Here is a 19486-nt window from a genome sequence, read left to right on the forward strand (position 1 = left end):
TGTGTATCAACACAACAGCTTTAGACTTTCATCACGGTGGCAGCTGTGATTGTTTTAATTGTCAATAATAACCAAAAAAAAGCAGCTGATGATCTGTGAAATCTGTTTTTATGAGGAAACAGTATAGTAAGTGTTATTTGTAGTATTTGTACATGCACACAGTATTTAAACTGATTTAGTGAAAGCAGAAAACACTCAGGGTTCGACCTTTGACCTCTTAATGCTCAATGTGACCTTGAGGCGGTTCAGGTAATCCGCTGTGATCAGTCTGCCGGAACGACCACCTGGCCGACTCCTGGGGGCCGTCGGCTCTGACCGGCATCCGGCCTGGAACTGTCAGCAAGTTGTTAAAGCTGATGTGGACACTTTTGTCTGCCCTGCACCAGTTTTGGGGACAGACTTGGTTAAAATCACTGGATCATGGGAGTTGGGGATCCTTTGAGACTCAGATCCTGAGTGGTGGTCTTCCTGAGCGGCGGTCTTTCTGCTCAGCTCAGCTCAGCAGCCCGTTTGTTTGATTTCCTTCAAACTGGCCTGAGCCGTCGCTCTGACGGTCATCCACTCCAGCAGCTTAACAAATAGGATTAGAGCGAAGAGAAAGAAATCTCCATCTGCTCACCTGACAGCAGCGAGCAGCCACGACGCCACGTCAGGACCGTCCCGAGCTCTGCGCAATCCGCCGCATTCCCAGTCTGATTGTGACAAACGCCATGCGAGCCGCCGGATGGACGACCGTGAGGGCAGAGCCTCCTCAGCTCAGCCCCTGAGCTGAGGAGGTGGACGTGAGCAGCAGCGAGGCCGGACGTTGACGTCTCTGCAGAAATGGCAGCGAAGTGTGGGAGGATGGTGTTGTGGGCACTGGGGGCCGTGCTGCTGACAGGATGCCTGTACATGGAAACAGGTGAGCATGACCATGTGAAAGAACTTTATTTAAACATCATCATTAACACACGTTTATGCTCTCAGTCACAGCCAGTAAATGTACCAGTACAACCATGAAGAGTACTCAGTTACAAGTAAAAGTCCTGCATTATATATCCTGTCTCACTGAAAGTACAGCAGTACTGTCAGCTTCATGCAGTATAAGTATAGCAGCATTGTCAGCTTCATGCAGTAAAAGTACAGCAGAATTGTCAGCCTCATTCAGCTTCAGTGTCAGAGCAGCATGTTACTGTTGGAGCTGCTGCAGGTGGAGGTACTTTAAATACTTCATGTACTGTTAGATAGTTTAGAACAGAGGGGCCCAACATATGGGTGGGGCCCCTCCAGAGGGTCAGCAGATCAGTCTGAGGGGTCGTCAGATGAGTTTTGTTCTGGAACACGAATCAGTTTTCAGCTTCCTGTGAAATGTGGTGGGTGGATGTATGCAGTAGCAGGAAACAGAAAGTAGTAATTAGAGTAATTGTGCTGAATGTCTCTCAGAGTTTCTGGTTATGGGATGTCCACAGATGCCGCTCAGGACTGGAATGTGGATTCAGAGGAACTTGTTGGGTTTCGGGGTGAGCCGTCGGTGGACTCGGATCAGCTTCTATACAGACGACACGTTTCTGTCACTCGAAGAAAAAGGAACATCTTGTTTCCCAGCGGAGTCAAACTTTGCGCTCAGGAGACTTTTGACCAGGCCGTCACCAACCACCTGAGCTACTTCCACCTCAGAGGTACGCTGCTGCTTCCTGGTTCCCTTCAGCTCACTGCTTCTTCAACGGTGTTTCACATGTGCAGATTTCCCTTTTTGCACCTTTTCCCTTTAACGCTTCATGTATTTCACTGAAACTCTTATCCAAACCGACTTACAAGCTTAAAGTCCAAGTCAGCTGTCATTAAAGGCAACCGATCCCGCAGAGGTCAGAGGTCACGCAGAAACAGATGCTCCACAAAAACACAACCTACTTAGCAGGTCGTTCGGTCTCAGCTTTCAGTTTTTCTCCTGCTGCTTCCAGAGTTCACTTTGTGACCTCAAATATAAATGAAGGACTTCCTGTTTAAGGTTTCCTTTGGGCCAAATATGGACAAAGACAGATGTCTGCCTGAGTCAAAATGTCCATAAACGTAAAAACCCTTTTGTTCATTCTTGGAAGCAGCAGTCGAGAAAAGGAGAAAGAAAAAAATGGAGTTTGTCTCTTTGGGCAAGTTTGAAATTGTATTGAGCTTCTGTTGGTCACTGTTTGCATGTAGTGTGTCAGGAGACAGTTTGGGAAGCCTTTAAGATCTTCTGGGACCGTTTGCCGGAGCGGGATGAGTACCAGGACTGGGTGGGTCGCTGCAGGAACGGATCTGTCAGCGTCATGGACATCGGCAGCTTCTTCAGCCAATCAGGAGAACACATGAGCCTCATCAGCAGCGTGAGTGCACACATTGTTTTCATTCTCCTCTACTCCAGGTTTTTATCATTGTACGTTAATTAATTCATTTAATTTTACATCATGCAATCATTTCTGGAAACATGTACGTGCTGAAATAGTACATCTACTAGCACTACTCCAAAAGCCTTGTTCAGGTAGTTCTATTGGATCTATTGTTATTAGATTATATTATTTAGAAGGTCTAAAATACTCGTTTTAGTGTAATTAAAAAAAACTTTTGTCTCTTTTCAAGCTTCACAAATGGAATTTTCTCCAGAAAGGAGCGAACAAACTGTTAGCCTTGGCACTCGCCTGCTAGCGTGTTCTTTGCTCAAACTTGTATTCGAACCTGAGAATTTTCTTTGCTGATGATGTTCTTCCTTCTTTCAGAGAGTCGCCATGGCTGCCGCCCTCAACAGGTCAGTCTGAACCTCTGGTTTGTGCTGATGTTCATAAACCTGTGAAAAGAAATTGATTTTAACGATCGCTTAGTGACGCGTCATCTCTGAATCAGCTTCAGCTTGAGCTTTTTACCTGAACCTAACCTGTTTTCACAATAGTTTCTGAGGCGCTTTCATCAAAAAGGTGTCTTAAGTTATGATTTCAGATTTGCTTCGTCCTGTTTTCTGATGACTGCAGTGACAGATTTTTCACCTGTTTCAGGGTTTTTAGGGCTCAGTTATAGAAATAAAAGAGATCAGATCATGTCAGGCTGCTTTACTTCAGATAAATATTCTCTCGCAAATGACGGCTCACAGATTTTAAGATGATCAGACTGAGATTGACGCCAAACTAAAGTGAGTCGTTAAACGTCACATCTGTGCCGTTATCGGACTCTGTGTGGTTGTGTATTGACACGTGTGCTGTGTTTCATCACCTGCTGCAGTGTGCCCATCACCTCAGGCCCGCCTCCATGCAGGTAGGCCTGCAAACACCTAACATCGACCTGCTAAGCTGACCTGGAGTCAGTTCACCAAGAAATACACCAAAGAATCCAAAAATCTGACATCTGACACATTTGTGTACATATATATGTTAATTACATCATTATATGTAATGTGTAATTATATGATATGACTGAAAACTGAGAGGAGTTGAAGTGTTTTGTTGTCAGAAGCTTTGCTGCTTCTCGCTCAGCCAGACGACGAGGAGCCAAACGCCGCCGAGCGTATTTGTGTGCAAGATGCTTATTTTGTTTGTTGTCTTTGTTTGTTTGGCTTGTTGCAGTTTTTACAGTCGTGTGGTTTTTGTTAATTCTCACTGTAAAAATGCCTCGGCCCAGCTGCATTTTAATGAATTTAAAGGGGAAGGCCAACTATTTTAAGGACTCGCAGATGTGTCATTGACGCTCAATGGGACCCTGTTGAGTTCCTGCAGTCAGCTTCCTTTTCTGTTATTTTATCAGATTTTTTCAGTTTCTACATGAGAACCTCGAGCTGAACTGTGCTGCAGGCACATAAAAGAAATCTTAAAATGGGTGAAAACTCCCCTTTAAAAATCATAACGAGCGCTACAATGTGCTTTTGCTCAGCAGTGCAGAACCCAATGTCCTAATGTTTCTGTACAGAACAATGAGGCTCATGTCTGTTATTTTAAAAGCTGTTCTCTAGGACACAAGTTTGAACTCTTTAATGCCATGGATTTACTACGTTAGTCATCAGGACATCCTGTAAGAAATGTGTGTCTTTTTATGAGTTGAGACAACAGTGTATTTAACTTCAGAAGTAGAGAAATTAAAGGAGCACTTCTTCTGGCGCTGCAGGTAATGAATATTATAATTAGCAATTCATTCGGGTTCGCTTTAGCTGTTTTTTCTACTCAGTTGTTTGTGGCAGCGGCTCAAATCCCTGTGAGCTGGAATGACCCCAAAATGTGAAACATGGGCTCAATCTAACAGCTGTGGTCCCATAAAACAGGGACAGTGGGAGGGAAACAATGAATGCAGATTGATTAAATTAGTTCACTTTAATTTTGAACGTTAAGTCAGAGGGAAACAAAACTCTTACTGTGCTTTAAGAACTGTGAACTTGTAATTTTCAATAACCAGGTTAGAAAAATAAATAATTTTCTGTCGTGTTTTGACAGATAAATGTACCAACAGCAGCAAAGCGTTGCTGTTTCCTGCAGTCTGTCAGTTGGTTCTGGCTGTTTTCTAAATGCTTGTCTTTGTCTGTCCTGCAGCTCCGAACCAACAACCATCCAGACTGGAGAATCAGTGACTCCAGCAGGTAAACACACCTGAAGCTCACTCTGAATCCTTTTGTTTGAGACTCGAAACTTGAGAACATGGACAATTTAATGCGTTTCAGTTTGAGATTAAGACACTTAGAAACCTTTCATTCTCAGACAAGTAGATTCTGGAGCTTTAAAATGTTAAAGTCCAGCAGAATCTCCTGATCAATTGATCATTTTAACTGCCAATGACAAATAAAAGTGACTTATTTCATGCTGGGATTCCGCATCCCATCATAGAATATCATACGTGACATTAATTTGGAAGATGTTGTTGTCCAGACTGACATGCAAGAAGTTCAGTCAACAAGACGTCATTAACATTTTTAAATTTAGAGGAAACATATTTTACAGGAGCTCAGTTTTGTTCATGCATTTATTGTGAAATCAGTAGAAATGAGTGTTCATTTCCTTTATGTGTTTATACATTTGTATTACTGATTTTAAAATATGAACTGAAAGGTAGCAGGAAATCTATTTTGAGGGACCTGATTGGCAGCAGGTGGTAAACGGTGTTTTATTGATGACCTCTCAGTGACCCATCCAAAGTCCTCTGACCCCATGGTGGGTGGTGCCCCAAACTGTGCGAAAACAGCATTTTTCCAAACCCGAATGTTTGTATGAGTTTCACAGTCTGCTGTCAGCTACACCCCAGTCTGTCTTATGTGAGGGGGGAGTGGGTGCAGGAGGCTGATTCCCGTCACACGCTCTGCTCTCAGAATAGATCTGTAAGCCTATTTACAAGCAGCAGTCTGGTCAATGGAGAGAGAACCAGCAGCAGAGATGTAGACGTGACTGAGTTACTGCAGGACAGTTATCGGGGTTAGTGAGATCACAGCTCCAGGTTGTGTTGTGGTTGTTCTGTGGACTGAGCAGCAGTCAGTGCCAACATGGGGCTGGAAGGCATATGTGACATGTCTATCACAATAAATTGAAGGTCTTTCAGATTATCTACATCCAGTGCATTAAACACTACATCGTCACACGGCCCCCCCCCCACCAACAAAACATATCCATATTCGCTGCAGAGTTTACAGTTGAGTTATAGATAGATACAAATTCAGTTTTTCTAATCCTAATTATATAATTTCATCTCACTGTCATTTTACAGGGACAGGTGTCGTCATCATTCAATCAGAAACAATCACAATGGACCAAGATGACCTTCCACCAGGTTTTGAGGTCACTGCTTGGACTCCTTCAATCTCAGCAGTCGAGGGTTTGATTGAAGAGGCTGCAACACCCTTGACTGAGATTTTTGTGGATTTGACCTCTGAGCCTGCGGTTATTGCAATGCCAGAGGACACGAAAGACATTCAGGAGCCTGGAGGCAGCAGTACTTCAGAAAGACCACCTTTGGTCATCACTGACACAGACGTTCCCCTGGAGTCTGAAGAAGCAGATGTTGAGGACATTGCAGAGGACACTGTGGAGGTTGTGACAGAGGTTGCTGACTCTGTTACCCACAAGCCCTTTGCTGGGATTGTTGAGGAAGTGGGGGAAGACAAAACTCTACCAGGTACAACAGTAGAAGACAACACGATCATTGAGATCATACCTGAAGATGTGGATGTACCTGATACTGAGGTGATTCAAGAAGCTATCTCGGAAGGTGAGGAGCCACTCTCAGAGGTTGTAGCTGAAGACGTCATCACAGAAGCTACTGATGTGGTTCTTGTAAAGCCCACCATAATACCTGCTGCAGAAGCTATCCCACTGGAAGAATTTGGGCAGGAAGTATTCCTGGAGCCTGCTAGTGAGGCTCCATCAGAAGCAGCAACGGCGCGAATGCTAGAGACAACTGTCAAGGTCATCGTGGGCCCAGAAGTTGAAGAAATTCCAGACAGTTCTTTGGATATCACCCCAGATGTTGCCTTGACTGATGACATTGTAGAAGAACACACTGAGGACTCAGAGCCAGTCGATAAAGCATTACCAGATGCTCCTGGTTTAGCTGAGCTTGAAGAATCTGAAGATAATATACAGAAGCCACTTGCAGAAGATCCTTCAGAGGCTGTTGCAGAAGTTGGCCAAGAAGAAACCAGAGTTAGCATAGATGCAACTCCAACTGTATTTCTGATAACAGATCCAGATTCAGAAGAAGAAGCTGAAATATTCCTAAATGTGACTCCAAGGCAAGAATCCATCTCAGACTTGGAAACTGAGGGTCCTTCTGCAGGATCTATTCTGACCACAGCAGACATGATAGCAGTAGAAGTTAGTGAAGATGTCAGCGAGGGCAAAGCTCCAGAAGACAATCCAACACTAATGACCGGGTCTACTTCTGAGCCTGTCATCGTGATCTTACAAGATGACATGGATGAAGACACCTCCCATTTCACCGAGCAGGCACCACCAAATACTACAGTGGGTGAGATGGAGACTATAGAGGAAGATGCACCTGTGGAGGAAGAAATTGAAGCAGAGGCAACAGAAAAGCCAGAAGAGGAGGTAAAATTTGAAGAAGCTTCAGTTGTTGTTGAAGATGCTGTTGTAGTGGAGTCCACTGAGGTGATAACAAAGACAGATGAAAAAGACCTAATTGAGACTGTTCTTGATGAAACAGTAGAAGAACTAGCAGCTGAAACAGAAGATGATGCTGTGGCAGAAGGGGGAATGGTAGAAAAAGCAGAGGAAGAACTACCCAGGGAAACAGAGGAGGCAACAGTTACAGCAGAGGATACAGTAGAGGCTCCGGTACATGTTACAACAGACTCAGCAGAAGAAGAGCCAGTTGAAGCTGCAGTCGAAACAGTAGTCATTGATGAAGGGTCAGTAAAGACATTTGAGATGATAACAGAAACAGAGGCAACAGTTGAGGCTACGGGAGAACTAATTGAAGATAGAGAAGAAACACTTGAGGCACCAATTGAACCTGGGGAGAAAGGTGGAGCAGATATAACTGCAACTCTTCAAGAAGCAGCACCTGCAATAGAAACTGAACAAGAACCCGGACCTGCAGGAACTGTAGAAATAGCAGAGCCTACAGGAGGTGCTGCAATAGACACTGAAGACACTAGTGAACCAACACAAGAAGCAGAACTCACAGAAGAAATTGCAGAAGAGTCATCAAAGCCCTCAGGAGCACCGGCACATGTGGTGGAACCGTTAGAAAAAATTGCTGATGAGACAGAACCTACAGGTGCATCAGCACAAGAAGTGGAACCTGCACAGGATACCGTTGAAGAGACAGAACCCACTGGTGGTCCAGCACAAGAAGCAGAAGTTGTAAAAGAAGTTTCAGAAGAGAAGGAACCCACTGGTGGACCTGCACAAGAAGCAGAACCTGAAGTAGTAACCACTGAGGACAAAACAGATTTTGCCCTAACATCTGTAGATAAAACACAAGTAGCTGGAGGAGAACCATCGCAGGAGAGAGGAGAAGTCATTTCTGAGGCCTCGGAGGGAATAATGGAGGAAGAAGTTGGTGTTGCCAAACCAGAGGCAGAGGGATCTGAACCAGAAGTTGCTGAGGAAGTAGTACCAGAGACTGTTGATGAAATCCCCCCAGAATCTGATGAGGAGATCACTCCAGTTGTTGTTGTTGTTCCAGAGGATACAGAGGGTTTATTGCCTGAGACTGAAGTGGTGGAAACAACTGAACCAGCAGTAACAGTGGAACTTCCAGGAGACTCTGAGGTAGAAGTACCACCAGAAACCACTGAGAACAGCACAACACAGGTGGTTGAGCCCACAAGTGAAGTTTTAGACTTTGAATCCCTCCCCGAAGTTACGAAAGAAATTCTCCCAGAGGTTCCAAGTGAAACATCTCCAGAAGTTGTGACTCATGTGCATCCAGAGACTACCACAGCTGGAGCAACCACTGAAGCTCAGGAGGTCACCCAAGAGGTTCCTGATGAGTCTGTTATCAAGTTTTTACCTGAAGATGTTGTCCCAAGTGAGGACAGTGCCCAGGTTGTCCCAGAAGAAGTTGAGGGTATCCCTCCAGATGTTACAGCAGAAGATGCAGAAGAAATCATGACAAAGGTTCCAGGAGAAGTCACACCTGAGCCCCTTGATGAAGTCATCCCAGAAACTGTTGTAGAAGTGACTGTGGAGAGTACGCAAGGTACGGTAGTGGATGCCACCGAGAAGCCCACCCCTGGTACCTCCGTGGAGATCACAACCAAATACATAGTGGAGTACAACAACGGCAACTTCCCCGACCTAACAGAGAGGCCTTATGATGTAGATGACAACTTACTTGGGAACAATGGCTTTGGGTTGGAGGACGAGAACTCGGTAAGCACATTCATATGGATTAGCCGTTGAATGGCTGACAATCTTCAGTCCCAGTGCCAACAGGATATATGAATACTAAGCACATCTGATTGTCCCTGCACCCAGATTGGTAACGAGATAGACGACACCTTGCTGTGGCCCCTGAGGCCCCTGAAGGACCAGGTGTTGGAACTGAGCATCAAGCTGAGAGGAGAAACCTACAATGATGATCTGAGAGACCCAAGCAGCTTCCACTACCAGCAGCTGGCCAGACACTTCACACGCAGGGTGAGATGGTTTTTACAAGCTCTCTGCTTTATGAACGTGATGATGACCAGAGCAGCTTTCTGTGTTTCAGTGCAGTAAATGCTTAAACTTAACATTAATAATGCATGCAGCTATGTTGAGTGAGGTGCTGAGCTAACACTTTAGCACGCACTCTGTCACGTAAGGCTCGGAGCTAGCACTTTAGCCTTACATAATTTTCAATGAGACTTAAAGTGTTTAGTGAGACTTCAAGCTAACTTTTCAGCATACATTATACTGAGTGAGGCTTTAGGCTACCTCTTTAGCATAAATTTTGTGGAAAATGGGCAAATGAGTAGCAAAATTTAAACAGAAAATAAAATATTGTAGCATCTCTGATGTCAAATGTAGAAAAATGTTAATGTACCATGCTATTACTCAGTTCTTTCTCAATATAGCTATGTTAGCATCAAGCACCGGAGCCAAAGACTGACAGCAGAGGTACAGATGATTCTTATCACTGTACAGTGATGTTAGCATTTTTCAGTCCTTAGGCTGCAGTATGCTGCGATGAGTCTGTCAGCCCGGTTTTGTGATATCCGTGGCTCCTGCCCAGACCTCCTTCTCCTCCTCCTGACTCTACTCTTTTCTGTCATTTCTCCTCTTTTACTCCTCTCTGACGTCCAGGATGCACACTCATTACCAAACTGACTTGCCTGTGGTTTCCTACAAACTGCAGACTCAGGAGTCTGGCTGTGGTTTAAAGGCCTCGCCTGTTTTTCACGCGTTAAAGATCCTCACGCTTTAAAGCTCAGCTCCCTCGGCCCTGCCAGCTATCGGCTATACGACCCGCTGAGGCAGAAACAGAGCTGGAAAACTTCAGAGAAACATACAGAATACGAGCAGTGACTCACTTGGAGTTGGTGGAAAAACAAGCTGTGCCAGGAAAGCAGAGAACGCCGGTATATTCCCGCACCACCGGGAGTTTTTCAGGCTCCGATCCACCGTTAGTGACGCGGGAAGCCAGTTTATGGTTTGAATGTCGGGGTCAGGGCCATTAATGAGGGAATATGAAGTGGATAACAGGGCTAATAGGAACAGCAGGAGCTCCACTGCAGCAGAGAAAGAGGAGAGGCAGCAGAGTGCAGCCACGGGCCACTGAGACCTGAAAAGGGATGATTTCTCCTCCCAGTCATGACTTTACTGTCCTCATGTGCTTTCACTGCTTATTCTGACTGTTTTTACGTGCACGTATCGTTATGAAAGAGATTTTCAAATCAGTCATCAGACTGTGGAGTCACGTCAATCAAAACAGCAAATTAACAGAAACAAGTATGTACAGCTCACATGTAGTGTCTGATTTGAATTGTAAAAAACTTACCATAGTTTCAGATCTGGTTAATTAAATTACAGGTTTTAATAGATATTTTTGCTTTCAGACACACACAAGCTTGAACAGGATTTTGGCGACCCCTGGTTTTCTAGTTTATTTAGTGCTTCAAAAAAACAGGTAGCGAATCTGAAAAGTTAAAGATATCAACTACAGATGAAACTTTCTCTCTTCTCTTTAACTTCCAGATTGAAGGAGCCTTCGAGAGGTTACCGGGCTTCAAGAAGGTCTATGTCGTCGAATTCAGGTACAGTTTGTTCCGGGTGGAATCCTGATAATGAACTCCTGCATGTCCGAACATTGATCCTCAAACTGTTTGAGAATATTAATGCTGCTCTGAGACCTCGGATGCAGAAATGTACGTTTTAAAGATAAAAGTAGCCTTCATTTTCTTGGATTATGAATATTTACGTGAAGTTTCGTTTCTCTTCTCAGGCCACAGAAGGACCTGGAGCGGTAAGTTTGACCAACGTTTCTCATTTTCACCTCATCAGCTTGATGTTTGAGGTTCTTCTCAACCACAGTTTTATCACCGCACACTAATAAAGATGAATACACTTTTGTACCTGTATGAACTTGTTATTTGTACTGTGAGCTGGAGGCTTCACAGACGACACTTTTGATGCTTCAGTTCTGTTGATTTTCATCTTTTCACTTCACTTCTTTGTGTTTCTCTATTCACTTTTAAGGCTTTTTTAAGTCCTGATTTCACTCCTGACAATAAGTTCATGGTCTCCCAGAGAGCTCTGAAACAGTCAGATAAATCTGTGAGGTCGGCCTGTGACTTTAAGAGAGTCCGCAGGCCCTTTAATGAGCAGGGCCTGATGGGAAATGCAGCTGTCGTGTTTGGGACAAGGCAGAACAAGAAGAGCGATATCAGCTTAGAAACTATGTTCTGTGGATCAGTCCAGGAACGTTTAATTGTGTGTTATGTAGCCCAGAGTGGCGTGAAGCCGAGGTCCCGTGTGAGGGGAATGGACAGGTGTGTGCAGGTAAAATAAACAGGAGCAGCTCATGGAGGAGATGAAGATACTTTAAAATGCTTCGAGAATCCTGCACGTTATAACTGCAGAACCTCACTGAGAATCTTCATGTTGCTGTCTGTACATCCCTGAGCACAATGCTAACAGGAGCTGCTAACAGCTAATTCAGCCGACTGTTAATGGAGACAATTTGACGCAATGTAAACGAATATAAGATCATCAAACATCAAAGTTTGCCTCAGAGGACTTTACAGTCTGTATAGTGTAACTCACTGCCTCCATGGAAACATCATACTTCCTGTTTACACCCCCCAAAGCGTCATGGGAAATGTGGAGGATGATGTAAACGACTTGTTCAGAAGGATTTCCTCACCTTGTCGTCGTGTCCTCACGCACCGTCTCCCCTCTCAAAGCCCCTTTCACCTGTCTCTCGCAGTAAATAAGAGCTCTGCTGCTACTCTGCTCTAATTTCCACTTAATGTCCTTAACAATAGTCCATCAGCTCTTAAGTGGGATAAGTCGCTCGCTGCTCGCTGGCCACTTGCAGCTGCCGCAGGATTACTGTTAAAGATTTACGACAGGCTCTCAGTCCTCCTCCCTCTGTCCAGGAAGCCCCTGTCCACCCCATTCTGACCACGCTGACAAATTCACTTTGTGAGCTCAGTGAGACTCTTAAACTCACCTGAACTCTGCAGAGTCCTGACAGTCCTCTCAGCATTAAGCCTGAAGCATCGAGCTGAAAGACAACACTGCTGGAACATCCTCAGGTCCTGGTTTTCTTAAACGCTCGCCTCAGAAATGAAGCTTTCTGCGATGGACTGAGTTCAGAAGAATGAGAAAAAACAGACCAGGTGAACAGATGTCAGATTACAGGAAGGTCATAATGTCTTCAGCAGTCAGGCAGCAGTCCTGTTTGTTATTTGCAGGTTAAAAGTTAAAACTCAAAGATGTCTCAAAGGTTCAAAGGTAACCTTCCAGCACCTCTCAGCTGGAGATATCCTTCACAATGGTGTACGATGGCTGCGTCACCTCCTTCCTCAGAAATTAATGCTGTGTGCACGGGGTATGCACATCAAACTGTCTGCAATGGCCTCGCTTTTTCTACCGAGATCTCAGACTTAACTGAACCTTAACTGAACAGACTTATCTTTACCTCCGCGAGTGTCGCCATGTTTATTGTTTACATCAAATCCATTCGGCACAGTCGGAGTTCTCCAGTGTGCCCTCTAGTGGAATCCTCCAGTAACTTGTGCAGTACAGAAGCAGACTGTGAACAATCATGTCGACCACTCAGCTGGCGGCAGTATGTACATATATCTCCAGCTTCCAGCTCACTGGTTTAAACATTATGTCTCACTTCACTTCTTTGTGAAGCATAGAAACAACAACTTGCTGTTTTAAATGGGGTTCTGAGCTGGACTCTTTCTTGCCTGTGACCAGTAACTGGTCTCAGCTGGTCGGTCCTCCTTGGAGGCCAAACAACAGACTAATATTTATTCCAAAGCCTCAGAAGCCATTGAAGGCCTTGATTAAATCCAGCATGGCTGAGAAAAGATGTTTGTGTTGTCCAAGAATAATAAAACATCATCTGTGTATGGTGAAGTTTTATTTTCAGTTTTACATGATGTGAAATAATTGTTAGTTGCCGCCTGCGGTTTCATCTTTGATGGATGTTCAAAAAATGAGCGTCTGAATGAGGCCGCTTGCTGCAGCAGAATCAAGAAAAATAACAGTGAAGTTTATGAACTGACAGATGATTTCACTTGTTTTGACTTTAAGGAGTCAGTGTTGGACAGTATGAATTTGTTTTTTTGTGGTCATGACAGAAACACTTCCTGGTCTTCTTCCCTCGCAGGGGTTTGGTAGTCCTGGTACACTACGCCATCACTCTGGAGGTTGACAGCAGTGGCATCTCCAACGACACGCTGGACTTCATCTCTCTGCAGAATAACCTGGTGGAGAAGAATTACCCTGGAGCTGCCGAGCAGCCCACCGTCGTCTACACCATCACAGACTTCCGCAACTACATCACAGAGGCTCTGCACAAAGACAATTTCCTGTCGAACAGCAGCCTGGAGACGCAGCCTGACACCCTGCCGCTGGAGAATGGTACGAGCCCTTTTTTTAAGGAAGTTCCTATTTTATCTCCGTTCAATACCAGATTTATTTCCAGAAAATGTTTAAGGAAATTATTTCTAGAGAACATTTCTTCTTTCCTTTGCAAAATTGCCTTGTTTCAGTAATTATTTTTCTTTATTCTTGTACACAGAATTTTTTTTTTATTTGATTTGGTCTGAGACAGAATGATGGAGGATGGTAGTAATGAGTTTGCAAAAGCTTTGACTCTAACAAACCTCGACTCTGTTCTGCAGAGGACAACTTGTTACCTGCTGTGAAACCTACGAACCGACCGTCCGACACCTTCGACAACATGGTGAGTTCACCTGAGAAGAATCAGTACAGAAACACAAATGTGTGGTTCTAATGGTATTTCATTGAACGTAAACACGGAAATAAAGAGGAGTGAATGTCAGGTAATAAAGAGACAAACAGCTGATTCAGTTGTTGAACGTCTTCTTTCAGGATAACGTCCTCGCAGCAGAAAAGCCTCCTGATGCTCCAAGCCACGAGGTGGAAAGCAGTGACGTTTTCCTGAAGAAAGATGACTTCCTGTTTGACCCCTTCAACCCGTGGAAAGGCCCTCAAGACGCGATCGTGAGCGAGAACGACGTCTTCATGTTCGACGAGAGCACAGCTCCTCCAGAGAAGACAGTCGACCTGGACCCAGCAGCAGCAGAGAGTGAGTAAATGCTCAGTAACTCCACCATGTGAACGAAAGCTGCCCAGGAATGGAGCCAAAAATCTAAGTATAATGAAGCAATTTAGGGGCGTTGATGATGCTAATGATACTTGTTCACCTTCTCATGAACTGGTTACATGCAAATCTGAAACAAGAGATTTATAACAGTTCAGAGAGTCAATTAAACCAAAAACAAAGAGAGTTTTAGAATGAAATACAGATCTGGTGTAAGTGGACTTTGAGTTAATATTGTTTCGATCCAAATCAGTGCTTTGCATGCGTATTTCCTTTCTATCAGTAATTTAGACAACAAAAAGTGAGAAACTCAACACAGTTTTAGACAATAATGACAAATCCAGATAGTCTTTTTACTCTGAACTCAAAAATTTGTGAGTAGTTTGATTCATCTACATCTAAATGTAGAGATGATGACCTTTACTGCGGTGGAAAATAAAAGGTTTAAATTCCCACTGGACCCAGGTAAAACCTCGTCCTATCAGGTTTTCTCTCTGGGATGTGAGACTCTAAACACATATGGATCTTTAGAATTCTTCAATTTCCTTTATTCGGTCATTTAGAGTTCTGAGGAGACACTGGCCATAAACCTGCCCATGTGCTTTCCTGGTTTACAGATAATGGAAATATTGAAGATGAAGGATTCCTCCTCAGTAATGCTCCTGTCTCTAAGGACGCCACCCCCCGAGGGGACCATGTGGTTGCTCCTGGAGGCTCCTCTGCAGCTGCCCCCCCTCCACCGGTCACGCCAGATGAAGGATCTGGCTCTGGTTTCTCTGGAAACGGCCAGGGAGCTGATCTTTGGTCCTGGCAGCCAACAGCAACCTCTGACAGGACTGGCTTCTACGACGAGAGTGACGGCAGCATGGAGGTGCTACCGCCACCTGATCTTGAGGAGACAGAGGATGAAGATGAGGACAAGGAGGCTGTTGGTGTTGAGTCGCTAACCACTGAGAAAGATGATTTAATTGTGATGGAAGTTGAGTTCACCAGTGCTCCCACTTTGTGGACAACCACATCTCCTGCTTTTGAGGAATCAGTGCCGGGGAGAGGCATTGAGGAACCTTTCTTGGATCAGGTTTTGGTCACGCCGCACATCAACACAGACCCTCGGTTCTCCACCACCACCGAAGCACCTGTATTCTCACCAAAAGGCACCTTGACTGTTGAACTTTCAGTGCAAACGTCGGAGGCATCTGGCATCTATGACGACTACTCCTTGTCAGAAACACATACCCACGCAGTGCCAGTTACAGATTCTCCTGAGCCTGAATCTTGGACCCGTGAGACCCCTCTTTTTGTTGGACCAACTGAATCAGCAGTCAAGCTTCAAGTGGAAGTAACTACTGAAGCAGAAAAACAGCTTCCAGTGGCTGCAGTTGGGTCAAAATTAGAAGATGATGTACCGGAGAAGGAGGATGTTGAAGTCATTGTTGTGCCTATAGTACCTGATGTCCACGATACTGGCACTTCCTCAACTGAAAAGGCACCTACATTTGTAGAAGCCGAGACAGTCACAGTCAAAGAATCCAGCTTTGACACAATCACTAAAGAGCTAGAACTCGAAGTGTTCACAGAAAATCCTAAACTGCTGCTGCCAGAAACTGAAGACCATGGTGAGATTGACATTTTAGAGGAGAAACACATTGGCACCACTGATGCTGCCATCACAAAGGTACCGGCACTTGGCATCCAAGATGAAGATCTGATTGTGGATGAAATCATGGTTGCCACAACGACTGCCGCTCCGGTCCTCACTTCGTCTGTAAGTTCAGACCACAGCAGCAGCATTGTGCTCTCACCTGAGAGGGACTCACCTTTCACTCGAGTGTCGGATTCTGTGCCAGAGGACGAGGAACCAGTTCTCGAGCAACCAGATCATGAAGACTCTGATGAAGTTCCAGTGATCAATCTGACCTCAGATGTTCCTCGTTTGACGCCATCAGTGGTTGTGGTGAATGAAACAGAACGCGCTCAAACAGATGCCGTAGAAGGGCTGCCAGGCGCTTCATCACAGAATGAAGACTTGGGTACCACTTTGACGAATTCTTCGGAAAGGGAATTAGGGAGTGACATCGTCCATACAGCGACTTCCTCGCTTCGAGAAGTCGACAACAACACCCCCGCTACCGAGATCCAACTTTTCGAGCACAATTTTTCTGACGTGCCGACCATCGACGTCAGCTTCGATGTGTTTCAGTACGGGGGCATTGCAACTGAAGGTGACAGCAGTGGCTTCTCCAGTGGGGCTCAGGGATCAGACTTGGACGCCATTGCATTACCGACCCTACCTGGCAGGGCTCTTACGGTGTTCTTCAGCCTCAGGGTGACCAACATGGCATTCTCAATGGACCTCTTCAACAAGAGCTCCGCTGAGTACAAAGCCCTGGAGCAACGGTTCTTACAACTGGTGAGAGCTCATGTGAAGTGGTCACAGTGAATAAAAGCTCCTACATTTATATGTAATGTTCTTCACACATGTCTTTGTCTTCACCTCGCAGCTGGTCCCGTACCTTCAGTCCAACCTGAACAACTTCAAAAACCTGGAGATCCTCAACTTCAGGAATGGCAGCATCGTGGTGAACAGCAGGATGAGGTTTGGTAAGCCAGTTCCCACAGGGGTCACCAATGTTGTCTACCTCATCCTGGAGGACTTTGCCAACACCGCCTACCAGACCATGAACCTGGCCATCGACAAGTACTCGCTGGATGTCGAATCGGGTAGGACTGAAGAAAGTAGAGTTAGACTTTAAAGGTTGTTGAAGGCTGAAATTTTAACACTGATCAAATTTTTTTACTCCATGAAATGAACATAAAGTCCATTTCAGTTGTTGTTCCTGTTGGCCCGGAAAAACTTCAAAGGCATTTCAACCAACATGGGACACAAAAACTCTTCACTGAAATCAGACAGTTGAAGCATTTTTAGGACAATTGAACCAATTTTGCTTCAAAAACACAATGAAGTGTTTAAGTGTTAAAGAGACTGTTGTAATTGTATTTTTATTTATTGTATTGTTTATTTTTGCAGCAGCAGAAGCGCACAGTTTGCAGCTTATTAGCATCTGTTGTTCCTTTGCAGATAAAAACAACCACCGAAAACTAGATGCATGAAACAGCACAATACATAAGATAATGAGTCGAATCAGGGTGATAAATAATGTAAATACAAGGCAATCATTGCTGGCTTCCTGCTTCCTGAGTCTCTCGTGTTTGTGGGTATGGAGTTCATCATCCTCCAGTCCTGCTGGTACTGCCACTACAAGAGAGACCAGGAGTCCTCTAAGAGGAGGAGGTGCCACAGTACGAATGATTTCAAACAGCAGCATCTATTGAGGAAATTATATTTTTCCTCCAGGAATTTGATGGTCGGGATGATGATGATCCCTTTGTTTTGTGTGTTTGATGTCGACTGAATACACTGAGTGAATACTAGCAGTACTGTTACTACGAGATTCAGGCGGTGTTTTAGTCCTGGACTCTGAGCTGTTATAAGACCTCTCACGCTCAGCTGTTGAATCCTGGGTGTGTGCAGAGTAACTCCTGTCAGGACTCTGATCTAATACCTGAGATAATCTGTCTGGGAGGAACGTGAGCAGCAGCACACACACTGACTCACACCCATCAGTCAACATGGCCACCGCTTACGTCCGTCTGTCTGTCCGCTGTGGTCCAACGGTAAAATCCTGCTGTTACATGAAGGCATGAGTCACAATCACCTGATGAGACAGTCACAGGGGACACGTTACTGCAATGAATACTTTGAGTACTTTTTCCTGATTGTACTTACGTGCTTTTTACTGAAGTAACATTTTCAATGGAGCACTTTTACTTGTAATGGTAGTATTTTTACAGTGTGGTATTAGTACTTTTACTGCAGTAAAGGATGTGAATACTTCCTCCACCACTGGTGCAGGACGTGTGTTTCAAGCAGTTTTTAAACATGTAGGAAATTTTTTCTTTTCTGCCTGATTTCGGCGTTTTAATCTAAATCTCTCGCTGATATTAACCTGCGATCTGAATGTGATCTGGATTCTGATCCAGGCCTCTGCATTCACTCCCGCTGTCAAAGTGCGGTGGAGAATGGGTTGTGCTTCCCAGCAGGATGATTTCCGCAGCTAAGACGAGGCTGTAACATGAGATTTACCGTCATTTCGTCCAGTGTGTACATCTCTGCTGAGCTGCAGCGCTTTAATCTGTCTGAGCCAATCAGAGGAGCTCCTGACAGCCTGATAACCCTAATCTACACAGTGAGTCACTGCGATCAGGACTCACTGTGGACATGATAATCAGTTTATTCCCCTCATCTTCACTGCGCTCAACAGGCACGTTTTCCATTGCACAAGCACATGGTCACCCATACTGGACTCTGTAGAGGCCACGGTGCTGGATCTGGACTCATCTGGTCTGTGAAGTCCACCTTTAAGTCATTATGAGAGAATCTTGTTCAGTTTGTCAGCAGGCTGAACATTAGCTTTCACTGGTTTTAGCCTTTAGCACGGAACAGTCTGCCCTCCAATGGCCTTTGATTTTACTTCAAAGTCAGAATTCAACAAACCAACTTTCCTTCAATGATCATCTCAATCAAAACAAGCTGACTGGATGTTATTTTCACTGGAAACATGTAGTCTAAACCATCGACGACCGATATCCCTTCAGATCTAGTTGTGAATTTTCAGATTACTTCAATTTGATTTTTAATTTCAGTTTCCTGTTTCATTCCTGGCTGTCAAAAAAACCGTCCGGCTAACAAACTCGAGCTCAGAAAAGCTTCTCTGTCAAACTTCCTCTTCTTCTGTTTCCTTGTTGTTTCCTCCTCAGGCGACCGAGCAGATCCCTGTAAGTTCCAGGCGTGTAACGAGTTCTCCAGGTGTATGGTCAATCGGTGGTCGGGCGAGGCCGAGTGCGTTTGTGACGCCGGGTATCTGAGCGTGGACGGTCTGCCGTGTCAGAGCGTCTGCGAGGTGCAGACCGACTTCTGCCTCAACGACGGCAAATGTGACATCATCCCCGGCAAGGGCGCCATCTGCAGGTTGGAGGGGGTTTTACACTGTGTGGTCTAATTAAATATCAGGACATGAGTACTCAGATTACTTTTCTTTGTGGGAACAACTGAAGAAATGACTCTCATTTGAGTTTTTGCACGTTTCACATGCAGTACTTATGCTATTTACTCTTGGAGTTGAACCTGTGACGTTTACCGCAGGTGTCGCGTTGGAGAGAACTGGTGGTACCGCGGCGAGCACTGCGAGGAGTATGT

The 19486-nt window shown here is 44.9% G+C and overlaps 2 protein-coding genes across 2 annotated transcripts in view; one reads left to right on the forward strand and one right to left on the reverse strand.

Moving 5' to 3' along the window:
- LOC139351966 (zinc finger protein 260-like) overlaps nt 1-19486 on the reverse strand; it is a 189889-nt gene that overhangs the window by 58482 nt on the left and 111921 nt on the right. The window lies entirely within an intron of this gene.
- The window catches only part of impg2b (interphotoreceptor matrix proteoglycan 2b), a 19994-nt gene continuing 1330 nt past the window's right edge, over nt 823-19486 (forward strand). The window contains exons 1-17 of the mRNA XM_070958147.1: nt 823-901; nt 1449-1658; nt 2176-2342; nt 2733-2761; nt 3229-3261; nt 4524-4570; nt 5686-8816; nt 8922-9083; nt 10620-10678; nt 10867-10887; nt 13270-13523; nt 13787-13848; nt 13998-14214; nt 14847-16639; nt 16731-16950; nt 19048-19258; nt 19433-19486. The exon at nt 19433-19486 is cut by the window's right edge and continues 135 nt beyond it. Of these exons, the coding sequence (XP_070814248.1) occupies nt 823-901; nt 1449-1658; nt 2176-2342; nt 2733-2761; nt 3229-3261; nt 4524-4570; nt 5686-8816; nt 8922-9083; nt 10620-10678; nt 10867-10887; nt 13270-13523; nt 13787-13848; nt 13998-14214; nt 14847-16639; nt 16731-16950; nt 19048-19258; nt 19433-19486 (6749 nt within the window). The remainder of the gene's footprint in view (nt 902-1448; nt 1659-2175; nt 2343-2732; nt 2762-3228; nt 3262-4523; nt 4571-5685; nt 8817-8921; nt 9084-10619; nt 10679-10866; nt 10888-13269; nt 13524-13786; nt 13849-13997; nt 14215-14846; nt 16640-16730; nt 16951-19047; nt 19259-19432) is intronic.

Source organism: Chaetodon trifascialis, chromosome 24 (genome assembly GCF_039877785.1).
Source record: "Chaetodon trifascialis isolate fChaTrf1 chromosome 24, fChaTrf1.hap1, whole genome shotgun sequence".
NCBI lineage: Eukaryota > Metazoa > Chordata > Actinopteri > Chaetodontiformes > Chaetodontidae > Chaetodon > Chaetodon trifascialis.